The 23,593-nt window shown below is 38.6% G+C and overlaps 1 protein-coding gene across 1 annotated transcript in view; it reads right to left on the reverse strand.

The window, feature by feature from the left end:
- Nucleotides 1–23,593, reverse strand: part of GPD1L (glycerol-3-phosphate dehydrogenase 1 like) — a 922,781-nt gene that overhangs the window by 570,746 nt on the left and 328,442 nt on the right. The window contains exon 3 of the mRNA XM_044086437.1: nucleotides 18,076–18,216. Within this exon, the coding sequence (XP_043942372.1) occupies nucleotides 18,076–18,216 (141 nt within the window). The remainder of the gene's footprint in view (nucleotides 1–18,075; nucleotides 18,217–23,593) is intronic.

The following is a 23,593-nucleotide window of genomic DNA, read 5'->3' on the forward strand; positions in this document are numbered from 1 at the left end:
AAACCTACACCAATCACCTAACACTCAAAAAATTAAGAAAAGACTGCTTAATAAACAAATAACCCACTCACTAACTCGGAGCTCAGGAGATCACGATGCTTCAGGCAAGCCGCGGCAAAAGAGATCTGGGGGTTGGAAGGTAGAAAAGGTGTATTATGGGTAAGGGGAGGAGCTCGGAGCTCAGAGCAGATGTTAGTGAATTTGCCGGCTCGGATCTGAAACGGATTCGTTACCCACAGGTTGAAGACCAAATTAAGTAAACTATTTCAGATCATATAGTTTACTAAGCAAAGCAATGTTTTTCTGACTGTAAAGTTGACATCACCAAATATTCACTTACTGAAAAAAACAATTTTTGATGGTAAATTCAACAATGAGCTGTTCTGAAATCTCTAAGGGAAAAAGAGAACTCTGTGGTACATTTTTATATATGCCTTCTGTGTTGCAGATCATAAGTCTCCCTCTATCAGTCTGGAGTCCAGTCATTATTCTGCACTTGGTATCTGCATCAGAAAGTGGAGATCAAACTGGAAGGGTCAATATTCAGTGAGCCAAGGAGGTGGTGTATGCCATCAATGGCATCCTAGCAAAGGGTGCATTTGTAATGAGGCCTTAACCCCAGCTCTAGTGATTAATGTAAGTATCCTGTCTGTGCATGATTATGTTACCAGCCACACACACCAATGAGAACCAACATCACTGGTTTGCAATAGCTAAGCCCATGTCCCCATCCTGGCCATTTTCAGCGCTGTGCTAACCTCTCATGCCCAGTGGTCATCAGCTAACTGAAATCAGGTTGGTTAAGTTCTTTCAGAGCTTGAACTGCTATTCAGACTCAGCTTACCAATGTCATACTCAGAGCTTTAACCCTCTACTGCACACAGTTTAAAATGCTGACCATGTTACCATCATTGCTTGAAAGTTTTGCAGTGATATCACAAAAGAGGACTGCCACATGATCTTTTATAAACAAAAAACAACTGTAGGGGTGTACAGACATCACTGTCATAATCTGGCATTTTGCATTATACTTAATTACCCTTGGCAGTATATGGCTTTGTCTTCTACTACTACTTCTTGGACTAGGCCATGTATAGAGTATATGTTTAAAGAGTGTTAACAGCATCAGAATCAGAAGTAAAAATCATGCTCCTCCAAAAACATTTGCTTTTTATTTGTATCATGCATTGTATCAAAGGATGTCATTATGATTTGTAGTGAGAGTAGGGAACAGGTTGAGGAGACCCTGGAGAGGTGGAGATATGCTCTGGAGAGGAGAGGAGTGAAGGTCATCAGGACTAATACTGAATATGTGTGTGAATGAGGGAGAGGACAGAGGAATGGTGAGGATGCAGGGAATAGAGTTGGCGAACGTGGATGAGTTTAAATACTTGGGATCAACAGTTCATAGTGATGGTGAGTGTGGAAGAGAGGTGAAGAAGACATTGCAGGCAGGGTGGAGTTGGTAGAAAAGAGGGTCAGGAGTGACTTGTAACAGACAGGTACCAGTAAGAGTGAAAGGAAAGGTCTACCAGATGGTAGTGAGGCCAACTATGTTATATGGGTTGGAGACTATGGTACTGATGAAAAGACAGGAGTCAGAGCTGGAGGTGGCAGAGTTAAAGATGTTAAGATTTGCATTAGGTGTGACGAGAATGGACAGGATTAGAAATGAGTATATTAGAGGGTCAGCTCAGGTTGGATGGTTTGGAGACAAAGCCAGACAGGCAAGATTCCATTGGTTTGGACGTGTGCTGAGCAGGGATGCTAGGTAAATTGGGAGAAGGATGCTAAGGCTGGAACTGCCAGGTAAGAGAAAGAGAGGAAGGCCTAAGTTAAGGTTTACTGATGTGGTAAGAGAGGATATGCAGGTGGTTAGTGTGACAGAGCAAGATGCAGAGGACAGGACGAAATGGAAATGCATGATCCACTGTGGCGACCCCTAATAGGAGCAGCCAAAAGAAAAGAAGATCATGCCACGGCTTACGCATCACGGCCTGAAGCAGCCAAACTGATGTTGCCAAATTCTGTATTTTGTTACCCTTTCCCTTGCTGTTTCATCATTTCTGGTCTTCCTAGTACCTTTTTCCACTGCTGGGTCTACAAGTTTCCCCTTCTTGCCAGAACATTTTCTATAACTGAGCTGGGCCAGTTTGGCTTTAAAGGGCATCCTAGGAGCCAGTGCCAGCAACTGCTTCTGCTGTTGCTGATGGGAATTAAGTTATGACTTATCCTTGTTTCCTCACCCCCTCCCCTGCATTCATTTGACAACATCCAAAGGCTATTCTCCTCTGTGGACGATGCCTCCCATCAGGAGGCAACTCTGATGGCACCCTGCCTGCAACTCAGACGCCCAAGGTGCTAGTCAAACCCATGTTGCTTGAGCTGTAGTTACAGTTTTAACCCTCCATGCCACAACACCAGCTAGTAAGACAAATTCAGTATTGAGCTGCACTTAATTCCTTGAATGTACAACTGCACTTTTAGGAGCATGTTATTCATGAGTGCCCAATTATAATTCCCTGAAAATTTAATTATGATCTTTCAAAGGGAAAGCCGCATATGGCTTTTTATACATAAGTAGCAAATGTAGATGTTCATAAACCTTGTCCTGTCACAATCTTACATTTGGCAGTATACCCTTTTCTACTGGGTGGGGGTTCATACAACCTCTTCAGAATACAGAATGCATTCAGGTTGCGCCCCCTCCCCAAGAAAAAATACAACACAAGAGTGCCAGCTTTCTCCTTAAATTTAATCTTACTAACTTTTAACCATAAAAATTCCTTAATGGATGCTGTACCAGTTTCCCAGGCTGGAACCCCCACCTCCCAAAAAATATGTAGAAGAGATCTGGCATAAAAAGAGATTCTCTTTGAATTTAGTGCATCTAGTGACTTTCAAATGCATGAAAGTAAAAAATGTTGCCACCACACTGCCTACCTTTGCTTGTACCTGGATGCAAAGTGATGGCATTCAGGTCAACAATGGACTACATTTAAATACTTGCGAGCAGAATTGCAGACTTAAATGCATTTTGTACCTGAGAGTCTCTCGATAATTCTGTGGAAGTTTTATAAGGAATTTGTGAATAGGGTTTGAAATACTGTGTTTTATTCATAAAAGCATTTTACTGTCATATGTCATGGTGCACTGCAATCAGTTCCCACTGGAGGGGGTAGTAAATGTTTGCTCAGGATTCAAAATGCAGCACTGATATAAAATATATTTACTGAATTATCACTACATGAGAAGAAAACATCAATCAAATAGAATTATCCAAAAAATATGTATAGTGTATGTGTGTGTGTTTGTGTATAGGAGTGCTTAAATGTGGTCGACATGCAGTGGCGTTAACTTCTGATTTGTCGACATACTTTGATCAGCAAAACAGATGATTGAAAGGTTGACAACTGTGCAAGATTATTTATTTCCGGAGGTTGGAGAATATGCCTTTTCCTGAGTATTGTGCAAACTTGGAGTTAGTATACATAATTATCAGGGGCATGGGGGAGGACACATCTTTATGCCACGGAGCATTTGTGATAATGTGTCACTTTGTGTGTTAGTGGCACTGACATTAACTTGTTTAGATATTTTATGTATGTGTGTGTGTGTGTGTGTGTGTGTGTGTGTGTGTGTGTGTGTGTGTGTGTGTGTGTGTGTATCTATATATATATATATATATATATACATATATATATATATATACATACATATACATATATATATATACACACATGTGTATATATATATATATATATATATATATATATATATATATATATATATATATATATATATATATATATATGGGACCCTATCACAAGAATGAACTACCACAATACTGAATATCAAAACAAGGAGAACAGAATGCCAAATATTCAAAGTAATTAAGCCTCACATCAGCAAAAGTTAGAACACTAGCAGGTGAGGTATTGTGTGAGATAATAGTATAGCTGTCTTTGAGGTCTTTCCCATTCCCAGCTGTTTTGTGATCTCGGAGTTGGTATATATAATTAGCAGGGGTTGTGGGGAACATTCGTCATTCTAGTCTCATTGTTTTGAGGTTCGATGCTTTGGTAATTCATTCATTCATTCATTCTTTTGATAGGGAGCCATACATATATATATATATATATATATATATATATATATATATATATATATATATATACACACATATATATTAAAATACAGAACAAACAAATGTTTGAATATAAAAAGAGTAGACCCGCGGTGGTGGTGCTGCGGTCGCCTCACAGTAAGACGCTGTCTGGTTCAATTCTCAGCTAGAGTGTCTTCTGCGTAGAGACATGCGTGAATGGGCGTACCTTCGTTGAAGGTTGTGTGTCAGGCCTGGCAAGCCGGTACATAAAAATCAACTGCCAATCATTAGCAGATCAGAGTTCCGCTGTGGCGACCCCTAACCGGGAAAAGCCGAAAGACACATTTAATCTGAAAACACTGACACAAAATAATGAAAAAAAAAAAAAAATTAAAAATATTTTATATTGGCAGCAAACCCCCTTGTGTTCCCCACACTCACTGCTAATTACATATACTGACTCTGAAATCACTCTTTAGCTAGGAAAGGGAAAAATTCTCCTCCTTGCTCTACCATGTCCTTGGACAACCAGCTACCAGTATTTGTCAAAATTTAGACATTTCAATATACTTTGCCGGTAGCAAATGGGCCCAATATTCTGAACTTTTGATGAAATGATTAGAACCCGTACCTATCTCTTTATCTATCTATCAAACACCATGATCTGAATTAGCTCACCTGGTAGGTTCAAACTGTGTGCACTCAAATGCTTGAGGTCTGAATTGCAGTCTTATGTGCACTTTACACCTGACATTCATAACTATTTGGGAAATGATACATGGCCTTTAAATATAGGTAACAAATACAAGAATTCAGAGACCTTTCCCTGATACTCAATTTCCATTGGAGCGGTATAAGAGTTCTGTTCAAGACAGCCTACACACCACTGATCCAGAATATATATTTATTGTACTACTGAGTTGTCACTTTGCAAGTAAAAAAAAAATATATATATATATATATATATATATATATATATATATATATATGAGATTTTTCTATTTTTAGTTGTAACATTGCATGGTTCAAATCCAGTGGTCTGAAGCAGCCAAATTGACTGGATCAAATTCACATCTACGTACATTTAAATTTTTGAAGGCAGAATTCTAGCCTTTGGGACATTTTGGACCTAAGCATCATATTATAATTCTCTTAAAACATATTATGTACTCTCAAAAGGGAGCTGGCATATGACATTTGGTATAAATGTGTAAAAGGTATATGCTACAAAAAGATGATGTCACAGAAAATGTTTGCCCTTACAACAGCTAAGACTACCTTTCCTAGATGTTTCTGTACAGCTGTTCTATTAGTCATGCAGGTTAAAGCCCCATTCCACAAAAAAGAACATGCTCAAGAATTCTAGTTTACAGAGAGTTTCTTCCCAAATTTAATCTCTGGAATATTTCTACTAGTCATGCTGGTTGGACATGTCCTCCACAGAAAACAAAACACAAGAGCTCTGATTCAAGGAGAGGTTCTCTGCAAATGTACTCAATCTAGTGACTTGTAACAAATATTTTATAGGTATTTTTTTCATTGTGTAGGCTATAACTCTTGTTCCCCAGGAAAAAAAAAAAAAAACAAGTACAAGACCTCTGATTTAAGGAGAATTTATCATTGAATGTATCACTCAAGTTTTTTTTTAAAATATAAAATTTATTTTATGCCCTCTTAAATGGTCATTCAGGTTGGAGCCCTATCCCCAAGAAAAAAACACAAACAAACGAGTACCAGCTTTCTCAAATTTAATCGTAGTGACCTTTAACCTATAGAATTTCCCTAATAGGTGTTGTACCAATTGTCCAGGTTGGAACTCCCATTGCCCCCCTCCCCAAAAAAATAAATAAGTAGAAGAGATCTAGCATAAAGAGAGAGTCTCTTTGAATTGTGTGTGTCTAGTTACTTTTAAATACATAAAAGTAAAGTTTTGCTCTTATGCTACCTACCTTTGCTTGTACCTGGTTGTCTTTCATAGTCCTGAACCCATGTGGAAAAGGCACATTCCCCTTGCAGCTGCTGTTTAAATGTTTCTTAGGCTACTGTGGCACTTCTAGAAGCAACTACAGCCTTGAGAGATTAGAAGTGCTGGGAGGTTTCTCCACTTATCTTTAGTTAATAAAAACTTAGGAGAATAATATGCTTTTACCACTAATTGTTATGGCTGTCCCGCTAACAGCCCCAGAATTCTTGTGCGGCATTTTAACTTAGAATTGTGTGGCAACGTTTTTTAAAAAGCAGTGAAATTACTACAGCATCATGGCAGTTTCAATGAGGGTGCAAGGAGGACTGAAGATACTCTAACTTAAAACACCTGCTTACCCTGCTTTCCTTTTCATGAGTCATGCCCAGCTCACTGCTTGATTCCCTTGAGTTGGTGTTCACAGCCTTGCAACACTCATCTTCACTTTGTCTTCCTCCCTTTCAAAGCTGACTCCATATCATTACATTTATAGAAACAGAATCCTCATACCATCCACCACCCTTCTCTCTACATCCAGTGAAATCATCCTAGCAAGTGACTTGCTCCCTGGCCCAACAAACCAAGATCACCTGTTATATCAAATTATTTTTATTCTTAGTAAGCTACTCACATTCAAGCCTCTAAAGGCATGCTGTCCTTTACATCAACTAGAACTATCTAAAAACACAAACAGCATAATTATGTTATTTATTTTACATTTCTTAACCAGGTAAATACACTGGTTCAAGGACCATTTTCAGGCACAGCTCAGGCCTTATAGACAAAAAAAAACTTTTAAAGATTTTATAAAGAATAAACAGTAAGCAGAATAACAAAATATAACAGTGCATGACTTAGAATTATTATACTGATAATGAACTGAGGAACATGAGATACGTATACATCAAAAGCAGTGTGTAACAGGATAAAGTCATTACTACATGATAATGACTGAAGGTAAGAACAATTGCACCCATCTATAATGAGTATGTTGATATGAGGAAGTACCTTCAAATTAGATGGTTGGAAAGGATGGACACAGAGGGCCCAAGAAAAGTGTAGTTGAGAAGGTGTTTGAGAGTAACAAATTTACATAGGAGAGTAGATATATATGCCCTAATAGTACAGTGGAGAAAGTGCATGTAACTGATCATATTTACAACAGATTCATTATTGTGCATTACATAATCATTACTGAGGTTGTGTGATGTAGGACAGTTGGGGCTGTTAAAGAATTGTATGTGCAGGTAATACCAACTGCCTACCTCCTCCTGCAACAACACATAGCAAACCTCATGTCAGCCTATTAAGTTACTTGTTTCACTTATTTTGTTAATGTATACCTTCCCTACACCTCATAACACTCTTCTAGCACCTATCACCTCAGATTCAGCCTTCATCCTTCCTATGACCCTACTGCATCCATCTTATGTTATCTTCTCCAGTTAAATTATTTTATTTTTATCTCTAAGTTCTTTTTTATGAATGCACTGCCTATACCTCTACCTCTTTAGCTATTTCCATACTCATCTCCCTCTATTAGGTCAATGGTGAAGTATTGAGCTACTCACATACTCTATTGGTCTGTTCAAAGTGACAGTTTGATCACCACCTTTTACTGTAGCCCATACTTCCCTGCTCCTCTGGTCAAAGGTGAGAGAATTGAACTCCTGGCTTTTTTCTCCTCCCTTGCTTCTCACTTTTCCCTAAATTACCATACTTCCAAACCTCCAATTCCAAACTTCCTGACCTTTAGTTTTTTTTTTTCCTCTTACTGTCCCTTACTTCTCTGGGTGAGAGGTATGATGGCTTTCTTTCTCAGCTCTCTAGCTACCTACCTTTACCCCTCTATGTATTTTCTTTACCCTTTATCTAAATGACATTTGAACTGCATCAGTTAACATCACCCCACTGTCAATAAATGAACCTAATAACCTAAACTGGAGCCCAACATTAATGCACCTCACAGACATGCTTTCAGAAACAATATACTAAGGCATTCACTTAAATACAAAAATATACAGATTAAGAAATAACAGCATATAAGGATAAAATATCTGCCAAAAATCTGTACTCCACTCCTTAAATACATGAAAAAAACACGTTGTGCATACCCTATAACTTAAATCTCAAACCTGGCCCTAAATCACTACCTAAATCTTTACTACCACTCCATTAACAAATCTCACCAAAACATTCCTTCAGTCATTATAGTCCCTAATTTCACCCTTTATGTTCAAAAAATGTTTCTGCTTAGCTTCATCCTAGATCAGAAAAGGGATATAAAATCTGTCACATAAAGGCACAGAATGTAAGAAATAAGTTAGATTGTTCTGAAGCTTATACCATCGAAAATAAACCTGATATTATAAAAATAAGCAAAGCCTGACTAAAATATTCAGTCTGTCATTCAACTTTCTTATACAACAACTTTACCATTTTTATCAACTATAGGCTTGGACTAAATTTGGGGGAAACAAATCATGCTACTTATAAAAATAAATAAAAAAATTACTACTAAACTTGTAAATTAAAATACTACGTCAGATGAGAACTCCCATGATTGCTTCTGAAGTTTCCTAACACACTAGCTACTGTATCAAATTGTTGGTAACTGTAGTATATATGTCACTTCCATCTAATACCAAAACATTAAAACCATAATTTAGAACAAGCTAAAAACAACAGTCATAATCTTACTATATTTGAAAACTTTATTGTTGACATGCTCAGACCAAAAATAACTCATCTTACCCATTTTCTTTCTGAATTTAACTTAACAAAAATAAGTATTCAGCAACAATCTGTCATTCCTTTAGGAATTATTCTGTGTGATACTGGAAGTGATTACTCAAGACACCTTAGACGGAATTACTGAAAATATTAATAAAATCATAACTAAATAGAATTAATTATTTGGTTTATATTTTGATGATAGGTTATTTTTAATTAAAATGATCCTACCCCTTAAAATTCTATACTTAATTATACTATTAGTTTGCCAGTAAAAAATCAAGAAAGTAGAAAGAATACTATTAACATTTTTATTGTAACCTATTAGGACAAAAACAGCTTACAATAATCATATTAGAACACGGAATAAAGGAGGGAAAGTTTTTCTAGATACAGAAAGTTGTATAGCTGCAACTAACTTTAAAATCATTATACAAAGGCTAAATAATTATAAAGTAAATTGGAAATAGTTACATTTACGTAAACATCCAAAAAAGAAAAAAAGTCAGAATTATCAGAACAAAGATAAAAAGTGATTATTGGTCAACAATATCAAATTATTTCCAGTACAATAAGCATTCTCCATTTAAATATATTAATATAACTAACATTTTGAAAAGATTTAACATTTTATATACAAACGATATTCTTAACATGTCAATTTGGTACTATTATTAGAAGCCACCCATAAATCTGAAGTGTTAAACTGGAAGGGGAAGTATCTGCTGGTTGGTATAACTGGAAACTACTAAAATAAAACAACTGGAGTATATACTAACAGAAAATAGACTGGGTGGTTCAGAATGGCTAAGTATTTGGACTATAACAATTTATTACATTTAAAACACAAACATTTTCAAAATGTAGTAGAATACACAATTAATTTAATATACTATCAGAAAATATACAGATCGATATTATTTCATTTACACAAGACAAAGTTATAAAATGGGCATTAGACATTTTTAAATTAAAATATGAATTACTCATCTTAAAATAAATTTCTTAAGTTAAATTCAATAAACACAACATCCTCTCTATTCTCAGAGCTATTTATCTGCAATTTTACCCTAGCACTCTTATCACACCTGACATAATATCTTAAATGGAGAAAAATGGTAATAACTCTCCTTGCTATAGACATGCTTGTGTTTTTCGGCTTTTCCCGGTTAGGGGTCGCCACAGCGGAACTCCGGTCTGCTAATGATTGGCAGTTGATTTTTACGTACCAGCTTGCCAGGCCTGCCGAACAACCTTCAATGAAGGTACGCCCATTCACGCACGTCTCCACGCAGAAGACGCTCTAGCTGAGAATCGAACCAGACAGCGTCTTACTGTGAGGCGACAACGCTACTGCAGCACCACCACCGCTATAGACATAAACATTGAAATTCAAATGGACTCATATATTTGTTGATTACCCAGTACAGAAAGATTATTGAGAGACAATTCTGTTATTTTGTCAAGCACCATCGACAAATTAATTCAACCCAAATCTATCACTAGACATAATTTTCCAGTTCCAACATGTATAAAAAAAGATCAGTATCCCTTCTGGCATGGTTTAACAGTTGCAATGAAAATAATAACAAAGAACTGGATAAAAAATTGTATACCATAGCTTACAGGCTGCCTTTCACTGATCAGAGTTATACACAATAAAGAAACCATAACAATAATATTAAAATGTCAAAATCAAAATATTAATTTCAAATTCTAGCTAAAAGTACTGACACTTAAATACGACTGAGAATGTTGCTTTACTGATTTGTTACAATATAAGGAAGTAATTAAAATGGCATTAATTATAATGTCTATTTAGGAGAGCAGTGCGTAAAAATGTATACATTTATGTTGTTGGTTAGTTAATTTAAAAATATTACATTACATTAGACAAAATATAGGTGAGAAAGTTACATTTATGTAGTCTATTTTTTTCCTGACAATGACATACATTAATTTAAAAAGGTAAAAATGCTTCTTTTTCTCAGCTGATAAAAATATTAAAATAAAATAGCCACTCTTGGCCACTGAAAAGCTGGTGATATAAAAAAAGATAAATATTTGATCCCATGAACATTAAAAACAGAGCACTGTATGAGAATGTTGGTGACCTGCAAAGGAGATTTTTGTGCATGTACGTTAAAAAGAGAGTACTGCATAAGTTGGTGAGCTGCAAATGGGAGTTTTGTGCATTTAGCAATGATAAATTATCATTTTGCTACAGAAAGGTAGTACTCCGAAATTCTGTTTCTAGGACAAATTAACTTTTGATACTAACAATATGACATTTAATGCTATTAAGGCAAGAAAGGAAGATGGATAAAAAATTATAGTCATTACTTGATTTATAACACTCTTTGTTTTTCCCTGAAATTCACTGAAGTTTGTTGCTCCATGGAGGTTTTCTCCTCAGTACTCCATTGAAAAGGAGATCTTGCACTCTATTTGGACTATCTTGTAAACAAATCTAATTAATACAAATAATAAATAAAATTAACCAACTAATAATATCCCACTTATTGATGAAGGAAGTATTACAGTGAAGAAGCAGTGTATAGCCTCTGAAGCCAGGTAGCTTCACATGTGTTAATAAGGGTAAAACTCATCCCTGTATACTTTACAGCTCACATTCTTGGATACAAAGATGAACAGTAACTAATGCATGAAACAACATTTTGACTGCACAGTATCCACACAGTCTATTTAGTAGAAACAATAGGAAAGCTACCATCCAAAGGCCTCCACTAGAAAGAACAAATAGTATTCACGAAACAGCAACAAAAGTAGAGGCCACCACGATGAAAAACAGGATAAAATCTGGATTTATTTCGACAAAAACAAGTGCTTTCACGTACATCCAAGTACGCTTCCTCAGGTTTATCTATTTAGTGTGATACTTTTGTGGTAGCCAATAGTATGATACAATTAACAGGCACTTTAAAGCACCTTAGGCTGTTATACTTAAAAAAAAATTTTCAGTGCACTGTAAGAGCATACTTGCAGCTTAAAAAAGTACAGTTTTGTACCTACCATAAATGTAGATGTCCGATAGGTATGCATCTGCAGTCCTAACATATGGGTTGTCCTGCCTCAGGCAGCCCTTCGGTCGGCCAGATTCCACAGTCTGGGTCTGGCCTCGGCTGATGTCGCACTTCACCCGACGTCATAGCTGCTGGGGTATAAAGGCATCAGTCAACGCCATTTTCCTCAGTGTTTCTTGCCCCAGATGCCAGGTGCCCTCTAGGAAGGCTAAATTTGGATAAATGCAAATAATTCCAAACAGTAGAAAGCAAAATATATATATACATATATACATACAAACAAATACACCATAATAGATCCCCCAGCTAGCTAAAAGAGGGGTAAGTACCCTAGGAATACCACAGAGGGGAAGGAGGGTGGGTAATCCTGACTGCAGATGCATACCTATCGGACATCTACATTTATGGTAGGTACAAAACTGTACTATGTCCTTCAAGGATGCATCTGCAGTCCTAACATATGGGTAGAATACCATAGCCAAACTGGGGGAGGAGGCACTAAGATAAAGATGGTGTGGTTAAGATCCCTTGCAAAACAGCAGTTGCAAAACCTGCTCGGGATCTGGATTATAATGCTTGGCAAATGTATGCACGGAGCTCCAAGTAGCAGCTTCTAAAATGTATTTGGTAGCCACTCCTCATAGGAAAGCTGTAGTGGTGGCTGTAGCTCTTGTGGAGTGAGGCCTGATATTTTCAGGAGTTGTCTTTCCATGAAAAGAGTAGCAAAATCTAATGCAATTTCCTATCCATTTTGAGACTGTCTGTTTTGAAATTGCTTTTCCTTGCACTCCTGTTGCATATGCTACCAGAAGCTGGTCAGTTTTTCTGTTGGCCTTAGTTCTGTCCAGATAGTAGCGTAATTGTCTGTGCACATCCAAGGTATGTAGGAGTCTTTCCCCCCTGTTCTGTGGGTTGGGGAAAAATGTAGATAAATGAATCGCTTGGTTCAATGATACCCTGGAGACCACTTTTGGCATAAAAGTAGGATTAGTTCTCAGAGACACTCTATCCTGATGGAAGATAAGGAAAGGCTGTACTGCCATTAATGCCTGTAACTCAGATACCCTTCTTGCTGAAGTGATTGCTAGCAGGAAAGCAGTTTTCCAAGATAAGAACTGTAAATCTGCTGTTGCTGCTGGTTCAAAAGGGGGAAGTGTTAATTTTTCCAGCACAAAGTTGAGATCCCATGTAGGTAAAGGTGGTTTCCTTGGAGGCTTTACATTTTTGATTCCTCTCAAGAACTGCCTGAGTAGAGGATGAGAGAAGACAGGAGGATCCATGTTGTACTCTGCTGAAATTACTGATGCATGAATCTTAATGGAGGAGTAGGACAGGCCATTGTGGAACAGCTCTGCTAAGTATTCCAGGATGTGTGCTATGTTTGCCAATGAGACATTTTCTCCCTTTGCTGCACTCCAAATGAGGTATCTTTTCCATTTGGCTGAATAAGTTTTCCTTGTGGAGGGTCTGCGTGCCTCCAGGATAATGTCCTTAACCCTTTGAGATAAATCTGGTTTATTTTGTTTTATGCAATATTCCAAGCAGCTAGCTGCAGTGTTTTCAAGTTTGGATGCAGGGTCTTGTAGTTGTTCTGTGTTAGAAGTAAGGGACATAGAGGTAGAGGCCATGAGTGTGTCCGAGACAAGCTTCTCAGTAGCGGGTACCAATGTTCCCTTGGCCAGTCTGGAGCTATCAGGATTACCTTCGGCTGTTCCTCTCTGATCTTCAGTAGGACTTTGTACATCAAAGGAAGAGGTGGGAATGCATATGCTGTTAGGTTTTTCCAGCTGAAGGAAAGGGAGTCCACTCTACAGGCAAGTGGGTGGTATGCTCTTGTGCAGAATTTCTTCAATTGGTGGTTGTGTGGGGAGGCGAACAGGTCTATCTCTGGCATTCCCCACTTCTTTGTTATGGTTTTGAAGATATCTGGATGCAGCATCCATTCGTGAGCATCCGTGGTAGTTCTGCTTAAGGTGTCTGCTAGTGAATTTTCTTTTCCTGGTACAAATCTGGCCTGTAGTTGAATGTTGAAATTCAGGGCCAAATTCCACAGGTCCATTGCCATCCGGCATAGAGGATATGAGTGTGTACCTCCCTGTTTGTTGATGTACCACATGACTGTGGTATTGTCCGTCCTTATCAGCAGGTGTCCTTGTTGAAGGAATGGTCTGAATGCCTGGATTGCATGTTTCACTGCCAGCATCTCCTTTAGATTTATGTGTAGATTTAGCTGGTCTTGGGTCCATAGGCCTTGTATACACTTGTCCTCCATGTGTGCCCCCCAGCCTAGGTCTGAGGCGTCCGTGGTGATGGTCTGGCTTGGATGTGGTTTTTGGAAAGACAATCCTTTGTTCATCTGACAGGCCTGAGCCCACCACAGGAATTCTTTTTTCAGGCATGGAATTATTGGAATCTGGGCTTCTAGACTGTGCTTGTGTTGAGACCATACATTCCTTAGGTACCATTGCAACTTTCTCATATGCAGCCTGGCATGTGGTATCAATATTATGCAGGATGCCAAGTAACCCAGGGCTTGCAGGACTTTCCTTGCAGTAAGTTGAGTTTGAGTTGTTAATGTCATGAAATAGACTGGTAGTTGCTTTTGTTTTTCTTCTGTGAGAAAAGCCATCTGAGTTGTTGTTTCCAGTTCTGCACCCAAAAATGTTATCCTTTGGGATGGTACTATTCTTGACTTTTGAATGTTGACTGTGTATCCCAAGGCTTGCAACAGTTGTATGACCTTTTCCAAATCTTTTGTTAATTTTGTCTTGTTGTCTGCTTGTATTAAGCAGTCGTCCAGGTATGGGTAAATTTGAATTCCCTGAAGCCTGCAATGAGCAATTACTGATGCCAGGCATTTCGTGAATACTCTGGGCGCAGTAGATAAGCCAAAGGGCAATGCTGAGAATTGATAATGCTCTGATCCTGCAAGAAATCTGAGGTGTCTTCTGCAATCTGGTCGTATAGGGACGTGCAGGTATGCCTCCTTGAGTTCTAGAGTCACCGGCCAAGACTCCTTGCCCATCATGGGAAGAAGTTGCTGGAGGGTCAGCATTTTGAATTTTGGAACAATGAGGTATGTGTTCAGTGTGGACAAGTTGAGAATAAGCCTCCATTGGTTTTCTTTTCTTGGTACCAGGAAAAGCCTGGAGTAAAATCCTTGGCCTTGTTCCATAGGTGGTACCTTTTCTATAGCTCTCATCCTTAGTAAGTTGCTGATTTGCTTTTGAGCCTCTGTTTTTTGGCTTGGTGGAAGGTTTGGCATTCCTCTCTTTTTTGGTAGAGTGTGGAAGTGAAACTTGTAGCCCTTGTCTATTGTTTGTAAAGTCCATTTGTCTCCTGTAATGCAATGCCAGTTGTCGGAAAATAAGGCTAGCTTTCCGCCCAAGGGTGCTTTCAGTTGCTCCCTGGTAGGCGGAACCAGAGCCAAGTCATTGTGTCTGTCCTGTGGAAGTGGTTGTAGTTGCAGCTGTGGCAGCACTTCTCTGGTTGGCAGGTTGCCACTGACATCCCCTGTAGGCACCCCTAGATTGACCTCTGCCTCTTGGGCGTCTATTTCTGCCTCTCTGTGCTCTGGAGGTGTCTGGAAAGGACCAATTCTTCGAAGGCCAATTTCTGCTAAACCTCGGAGGTTGGACCTGTAAGAAATCCTTGACTGTTTGGACAGATTTGCTTTTTCTTCCACTTTCTTGAGAACCTCCTGTGCAGGGGAGCCAAACAAACTTTGTTTCTCCATAGGAGCATCTAGGAGTTTTGACTTAACATGGTCTGGTAAGGATTGTTCTTTTAATCAGGCATGCCTTCGAATCACTGCTCCAGTCATAGCTGATCTAAAGGAAGCCTCCAGTGCATCATAGCCACATTTTAAAAAATGATTACTGACCTGCTGAGAGTTATGTACCAAATCCTGAAGGGACTTGCGGTCTATAGGTTCAGGAGATGACAGTTTTTTATTTAGCTGGTCTAACAAAAATTCCTGGTACTGAATCATGTGAAATTGACAGTTTAAGGCCCTGGCCGAAAGAGTAGCAGATGTATAAACCTTTTACCCCATCTCTCTAATGCTCTAGATTCCCTTTCAGAGGGAAGAGGGTTTTTGGCAGAGGCAGCTGCCACACCTTTAGGGCCCTGTGAAATGGTTTCTGGGTCTGCAACATGAGCCTTATACAAGTGGAAGTGTGTGTCCGGGACCCTGTAATATCTATCAGGCTTGGCAGGGGCCGGAGGAAGAGAATCAGGGGCAGTACTGGCATCATTATATGCATCATCAACAACTGATAGTACTGGAGGAATGGCTAAAGGCCTATGCTGTGGTAAGTGTAAAAAAGTCCTTAGCCTTTTCCTTGAATCTGAAAAATCCTGGCCCTGCCATTGGAAATGTTCCCTCATAGAATGTAGGGTCTCCCCAAAAGAAAATTCTTCAGGAGGAGAAGCAGAAGGAATGGAGTCTTCTGCATCAGAATCCTCATAAGGAGAATATGGACCTTCCTGACGGTCTGAAATATCTGAGTCATCCGAGGAATAGTCTGTAAAGACAGGTTCAGGGGGTTCAGTTCTAGGCTTCTTATCTGGAGGAGGTTGAGAGGCCCTGTCTGGGTGAGGTTGGGATCCCCTGATCAAAGAAATGAGATCCTCAGCCAGGCTGAGTATCTGGGAACTAGAGGTAGGCCTGTGTGAGGGAGCTTTTGTAGGTAAGGCCTTAGAAGATTTAGCTGCTTTAGCCCTGGAAAAGGCCTTGATAGACATAGAAGCAGGGGGTCTAGCAGCCCCACGTGCAGGGGTAGAAATGTCTAAAGGAATAGTGTCTGACAAATCCTGGGTGCCTGCTTCTGTAGAAGTAATTTCAGTAGCAGATTCAGCCATGCTCTGTGAGGCCTCGGCTATCGGAGGCATGCTTTCGGCCGAAGGAAGAACCGAGGACTCGGTTTCAGCTGAAACCGAGACACTCGCGGTTGGCCTAACCGCGGTTTCAGCCGAAACCACGGACCGCGAGTGTCGGTCCTTTTCCTTGCGCTTTTTAGCTAATTGCGTAGTCGGAGTCTCCGACGGCATTTTGTAAGCAAAAGCGGGACCAAAAAACTCCTCTGCAAACTCCGACCGACATCTAAGCGTCCGTCAGTTGAAGGAAGCACAGGCTAGACAAGCTGATACGTCGTGGTCTGGGCCTAAGCAAGGAAGGCAGTAAGAGTGGAAATCCTTATGAGGTATTTGTTTCCCACAAGTTAAACAATTATTCACTTTGTCTGACATCGGCTGAGGCAAGAAAGAGTCCCCAGCGGGGTACTTAGCTTTTTTAGCAGTCTTCGGTAGTAGAAATCTCTGGATCTGACCGACCGGCACTTACGAACAGCTTCGGCTTCGGGCACCGCGCGGCAAGAAAGACTGAGGAAAATGGCGTCGGCTGATGCCTTTATACCCCAGCAGCTATGACGTCGGGTGAAGTGCGACATCAGCCGAGGCCAGACCCAGACTTTGGAATCCGGCCGACCGAAGGGCTGCCTGAGGCAGGACAACCCACATGTTAGGACTGCAGATGCATCCTTGAAGGACATCAAGAAAATGCTAATTTCTTTCTTTCTTGCAATTCTTAAATGATTTTAATAGGAAGCCCCAAAAAAGTATATATTCTAATTATTCTGGCAATGGCAGCTGGGCACTTCAGTTTTTCTATGAGATGCACTTAACAATATGTTTTAGGTCAGACCTTTTTTACAGAAATAACATGTCTGATGGAATTTCTCTTGATGAACTAATGAAATTGTTTTCTGTGAAGCACTACTTTTCACATATACTATCATGAACCCGGCTATTACAATTTCTAGCTTATTGTTTTTGAATACATGTTACTTATATTTTTATTTGATTTGTCTACTAGTTAGGTAAACTGGTCCATGAAAAGGTGTTACGAGTGTTGCTATTATTTAATTCATTAACTGACACTTTGGGTTTGTATAAGCTCTTTTGTGCCAGTCCAACAGTGTTAGGCACTTACTTTCTTCAGCTGATATTGAAGAAAGAACCAGATTTACTGAGGACATAAAGTCAGGTGTGAACTCTATTGCAGGCTAATGTTGGTTTGCTACATCTGTGCAAAAAAATGTAAACACTGTCTGCTTAACAGAGTATAATTGTGTCCTGGTTTATATGGAAAAGACTTCCTGAACCAACAGGACAAGATTTTGAACAACACAGTAAAATAGATAAAAAAAATAAAAAAAGTTAATTACCTTAATAAGGGAAATACCAAGGGCTTTCTGAGATACCCGACCAACCATTTCATCACAAAGTTTACGTATGAACTGGTGTGGAACAACAAAAACTAACAAGTCTGCTTCTGCCACTACTTCTTTGATGTCTGGAACTGCCACCTGAAAAAAAAAAAAAAGTAATCAACAGTATTAAAAAATCAAGCATAAACATTAGTCTGACGATAATACAATCAAAAGCTGAATTCTTTAATCATAAAGGTGTAAATCTAGTCCTCAAGCAACCTGAAGGATACTCATTCAATGCAAATAAGCAAATACATCCATGTACATCAAAGGGCAAACATTTGCGAGGCAAAAGATAAATGAAGAATGCCTTTCTATAGCAAGCTGATCAAATATATAGGTCATGGATTGTCTAATTTCAAACTGACAGAGGCTTCTTTACCTCAAAAAGAGATTCCATTTAAGCCACATGGGAAATCACAGAGATGTCTAGCAGTTCTTGATGCTCCTATTCATCAACATGCAACTAACATAAGTCTATTCCTGAGTCAACATTTCTTGCATGACCTCTGTTAACACTAATACTACACCAGCAGATTGAAATCTTGTTTCTTCCCACAATTTACATACTCTCCCTGTGACCATGAACAGGATAAAACAAGCAACACTGAATGAATATGTGATTAAATATTTCGTAAGGGGACACTCACCTTATTTTTTTGAGGGATCATTATTTTCTTAAGTCTTGCAATCCTGCAGTACTCAGCTGCCAACCTGCATTTAAGGGGAGGGGTGGTCATTATATTCTTAATGTCTCGCAGCCTTCCTTGACCAAATGTCTGCTTAGCTACCCACCATCTTCCATTTAGTTGGTCAGTCTAAATGTCCCAATTTTTTTTTTTTTTTTACAGGCTAGACCTGTCTACCAGCAATTATATGATTATTAGTTAACTGGATTCCATAAGGAAAGCTCTGCAGTGGGCTGGGTCACTGATGTAGTGGCAATAAAGAGAAGACAGTGTATGCAGTCGTAATTTGTGCTATGTCTAAACTCCTCAGAGGTACTACTTTCTTCTGCAAAACTCTCATGCCCTGGTCCCTACTCTAGCTCACTTAGCTAAAATGAAAAAACAATTAATTGTATGTTTGCCCTTCTGTGCCCCAGAATTATTATATCATTGCCCTCCAACAACCCAAAGCCATTCCCCAAGTTCAAGCTCGAACATATTTGCGTACACGCACCACACAACTGAAACAGAGAAATAACAACATATAGACAAAGCAGGAAAATACATAAAACAAATAGGATGGCAAGAAAAACCTTAGTAGACAGATAAAAAAAGACTGAGCTATACATCAGCATCATCATAGTATGCTAGGGAAAATAAATGAAATTTAAGGGACAACTTAAATCCTATCAATGTAGGGCATGCCATCATCCATTGTACAGAAGAGGTTCCAAGACAAACAGCTTAATAACTAAAGGACCAAATACTGGATGTCTCCAAATGTGCTCTTAATCCAATGTCTAAGGACAGGAGGGACCTAACCACAGTGTGTACAGCTAACTAAACTAGCAGCGAAAAATTTAATAATGATACAGGATCAAATCAGAAGACTCTGCAAACCTGAGGTAATATACAGTTAAGCTGAAATACCAATAAATAACCTGAGCTAAATTCTGAACAAGTTGTAAATGATCAAGCTTACTGTTAGGAAGCTCCAAGCAAAGGGAGTTGCATTAATTGATGGGAAGGTCTTTTGGAAGAAGAAAGTGCTTAATACCTAAGATGCTGTAAACATGAAAACAAGACATTTTCATTATCAATGACACCTGGAACCTATGTGTCAGTCTGTCATCAATAATCAGACCTAAGTTTTTAACCTTCTTCACAAAAAATAGGCTGCCACCATTGCATGTACTGTAATGATATTAGACCAGACAATCAGAGTCCCTTGAGTTGGCATGATTACAGACATCAATGCTTTTAGCAGGGTTAAACCTCAGGCGGTCGGCAGTAATTAAATCCTGTATGCATTCCAATTCTTCACCCAGTGAAATCAAAGAAGGCAATATGCCCTGAGGAAAGAATTGGTGGAACAGCATATCAGAGTATCAGTGATACTGGAGACTTCTCTTTGTAAGGAGCACATCCAGTGGAAGCATATACATGGAGGACATCAGTTGACTGAAAATAGAACCCTGAGCAACTCGGGATCTGACAGGATAAGTATATAAAGAATTTTATCCCAAACAAAATCATCTGAATATGTCCTGAGAGGTAAGAGGCAAACCACCTCAGAAGAGTTTATAAAAAAAAAAAAAAGTGTAAAACAGAGTTGGAAACAGCTGCACGCCTTGTTGCTGGTTGCGATATCTTAAACGGCAGAAGGACTGCATACTGAAAGGCATAATAATGTGGCAAGACTGTTGCACTGGAGATTGTGCAAGCATTATGGTACTGAAGTGGCTGAAAAACACTGGAAACATGAGCCACAAAGCATCACAGAAAATGATGAAGTCTACATCACATGGAATCACCCATTACCATCAATTCAAAAGACAGATGCTAGAAAACTGGTTATAGTGGTCCATGAAAATAAGACAAAAGTAGCATTGATCACTGAAATCACCACACCCAGTGACTACAGTGTCTTGCATATAGAGAGACACAAAGTCATAAAATATCAGGATTTGCAGGCATAAACGAGAGCAATCCCAACATATATTTTCAGGAAGAGAAGATGAGTTAAAGGCAAATATGCCTTCACAAAAATAAAACAAATTAGCAGCCAGCATTATCCTTTCATGTATATAAAATATGCTAACTATAAGGCTGTGCAAGGCTCTAGAGTTTCTAGGTCATAAACTTTTAGAAGAGACCAACTATGCCAACATCACTTGCATTATGAATGCTAAATTAACTTCATATGTTTATGTAGAATGCTCAAGGCACAATGGCTGAAGGAGTAATTCTCTGAGAAGGTGAGATAAAAATTGGGATTGTTTACACATCCTGGGTTTTGAGTCACTGTTTATGGGGTGTCTGTACTTTAGAGCACATACTACTTATTCTGAAATATTGGAAGTTCAGAATCAGTATATTCAGTAGGGGAAAAGATGCGAGGGGCATGACTATCTTCATCGAGGACTTGGGGGACTTTGCCCCCACTAACATTTCTATGTACTATACAGAAGCCGTACTTTTGACAAGTTTTGCAAATCTTAGCTTCCAAGCTACAACAATCGAGAATACATGCTTCATATTGTTGTGAGCTGGGCAATCTCAATAAACTAGTTCACAATAATGAAATAAAATACATAGCTGAAATTGTGTGCAGCAATGCCCGATGGTACTGCATGTGTTGAATATACACAAAAAGCCTTGTACCTTATTCTTTAACTGTGCAGCAAAGTGTCAAAAGCATTTAAAACATGACAGCATACATAATAACTGGCCCTGTTTTAATATGCACAGTAGTGCAACACCATCATAACTAATTTTACACCAAAATAACTTTTCATACCTATCCAATATTCTAAACATACCTGCATTTAAAATCTGTAATTGTCTCTTTCCTCCATGATTTCTGAAACTGGCATGTAGTAATTGTCATGCACTACATTTCCATGACCTTACATAATAGAGCACATTTGTGTTGTGACAGTCTGTGGTCCATGTTTGTGAAATGTTATCACACTCCATCAGCATACACAGCAGACATCACAGAATTTGTCCAGAAAAGATGGTAGTTGAAGAGATCCCCACTGCGTGAGACAGAAGTAATGCCATAATTTTGATGCAGATCATTCTTAGGCATGCTCCTGGGCTACACTGAGTAACACGCACAAGGGAAACACACAATAGTGTAGAAGAGGCATTAGAGTTGCTGCTGCCAAGGCCTACAGCATACAGCAACAGGGGGCAGAAGAGACACAGATCTGTGAGCCTACAGCATTGACAGACAGGGGTATATGATGGGTTCAGAAATTTACTGGAAATTTCTACAGTGTAAACATATATTAATTTTATAATTCATTATTAATTAATATAATTTTATAGCTTTCCGTAAATTAAAATGTTAGTTTTTAGATGTTTATAATAAATAGTCGATTAATGTATTAAATACTAGCTAGAAAAATATTGTAATACACACAGTGTTGACTACATTTAGAATCTGAGAAAAGAATAACCTTGTTATAATAAGATTCTCACATTAAGAATCTCACTATAGCAAGCTTGTTACAGTGAGGTGATATGAACCTTAGTATCCGGTCTCAACACCACCACACAGATCACTCCACCATAGAAAACTATCAGAAACATTCAGACAGCTCTGGAATTTGTTATATTTTTTGTGCTGCCACACATATAATATACATTTATCCTATATTTTATTGATTTATCCTTTGTTGAACAAGTTAGTCCCATTAGGCTAGTGTCCTCTTTTCAGAGGAGACAAGAAGTGGTAGTTACACTACAAAGGGAACTTGGCGACTATACTAAGGAACCTGCTCTACTCATTTTGACTGGTACTATGGGATTTTTCACATCTAACTGAACTACCACACATTTGAGCATATGGGACCTCAGTTTAAAAGGCTCATCCAAAGGATGGCATAATCAGGAGTGAAGCACCCCCTAATGCTGAATTGCAGTGTCAGCAGTTTGAAAATTAATCTAATTACCAGGCATGGGAATAGAACACACAATTTTCTGATCTTTAGCACAAAAGGCAAATGTGCTTGCTATCTGCTGAGCCACTGACTCTGCTAACAGGTGTAGAAGAGTTAAAGGTCTAACAGCTTTTAAAGATGTTGGTTGATTAGAGGTGTGGTTCGACTCTGACTGACATTTTTGTTACAGCCTTTAAAGCTGTCAGATTCTCTGTGCTTATACACTTTTTTTTAATGGTAATACATTGTGCAGCAACAACTCTCCGTGTATTGAAAAGAATAATTATATTCAAATCTCTTATCCAGACTTTGGTTTGTTACATGTTCTCACTTCCAAGAAATTGGCCATGAGAGTAAAACTAGTTATAATTGATTACCAGATCATAGTCTTCTTCATTATTGACTGCCCAAAGTCTTCTTTTGTGTGATGCTCAGTATTATATTTTTAATATACCATTCAACTACTGCATAACCTTGTTCCTGTGTGTGTGTGTGTGTGTGTGTAAGCGTGAGCATAAGCATGTGCGTGTATATGCTGCATCCTTTCGTGAGTGAGTTTCTCTGCCTTGTGCCCAGTGAGTACTGTGAGAGATAACAGTTCCCTTGTGATCCTAAACTTAAATACACAAAAGAATAAATAAATATATATGTTCAGCTGATGTGCAGGTGCAATATGAATACACAACTATCATTTGAATTTGGAAGTCACATTAGGTGCTAATTCTTTTGCAAAGTAGTAGTCTAAAGTGGTGACTGCATTAAACAAGGTACATTTAGCCAAGATGCTGGAGAAATTGTTTTAACATTCACCATGTAAATGATACTACATATTTTACATCCATGAAATACCATCAC

This window comes from Protopterus annectens, chromosome 10.part0 (assembly GCF_019279795.1).
Source record: "Protopterus annectens isolate FY-2018-M chromosome 10.part0, PAN1.0, whole genome shotgun sequence".
NCBI classification, from domain to species: domain Eukaryota; kingdom Metazoa; phylum Chordata; order Ceratodontiformes; family Protopteridae; genus Protopterus; species Protopterus annectens.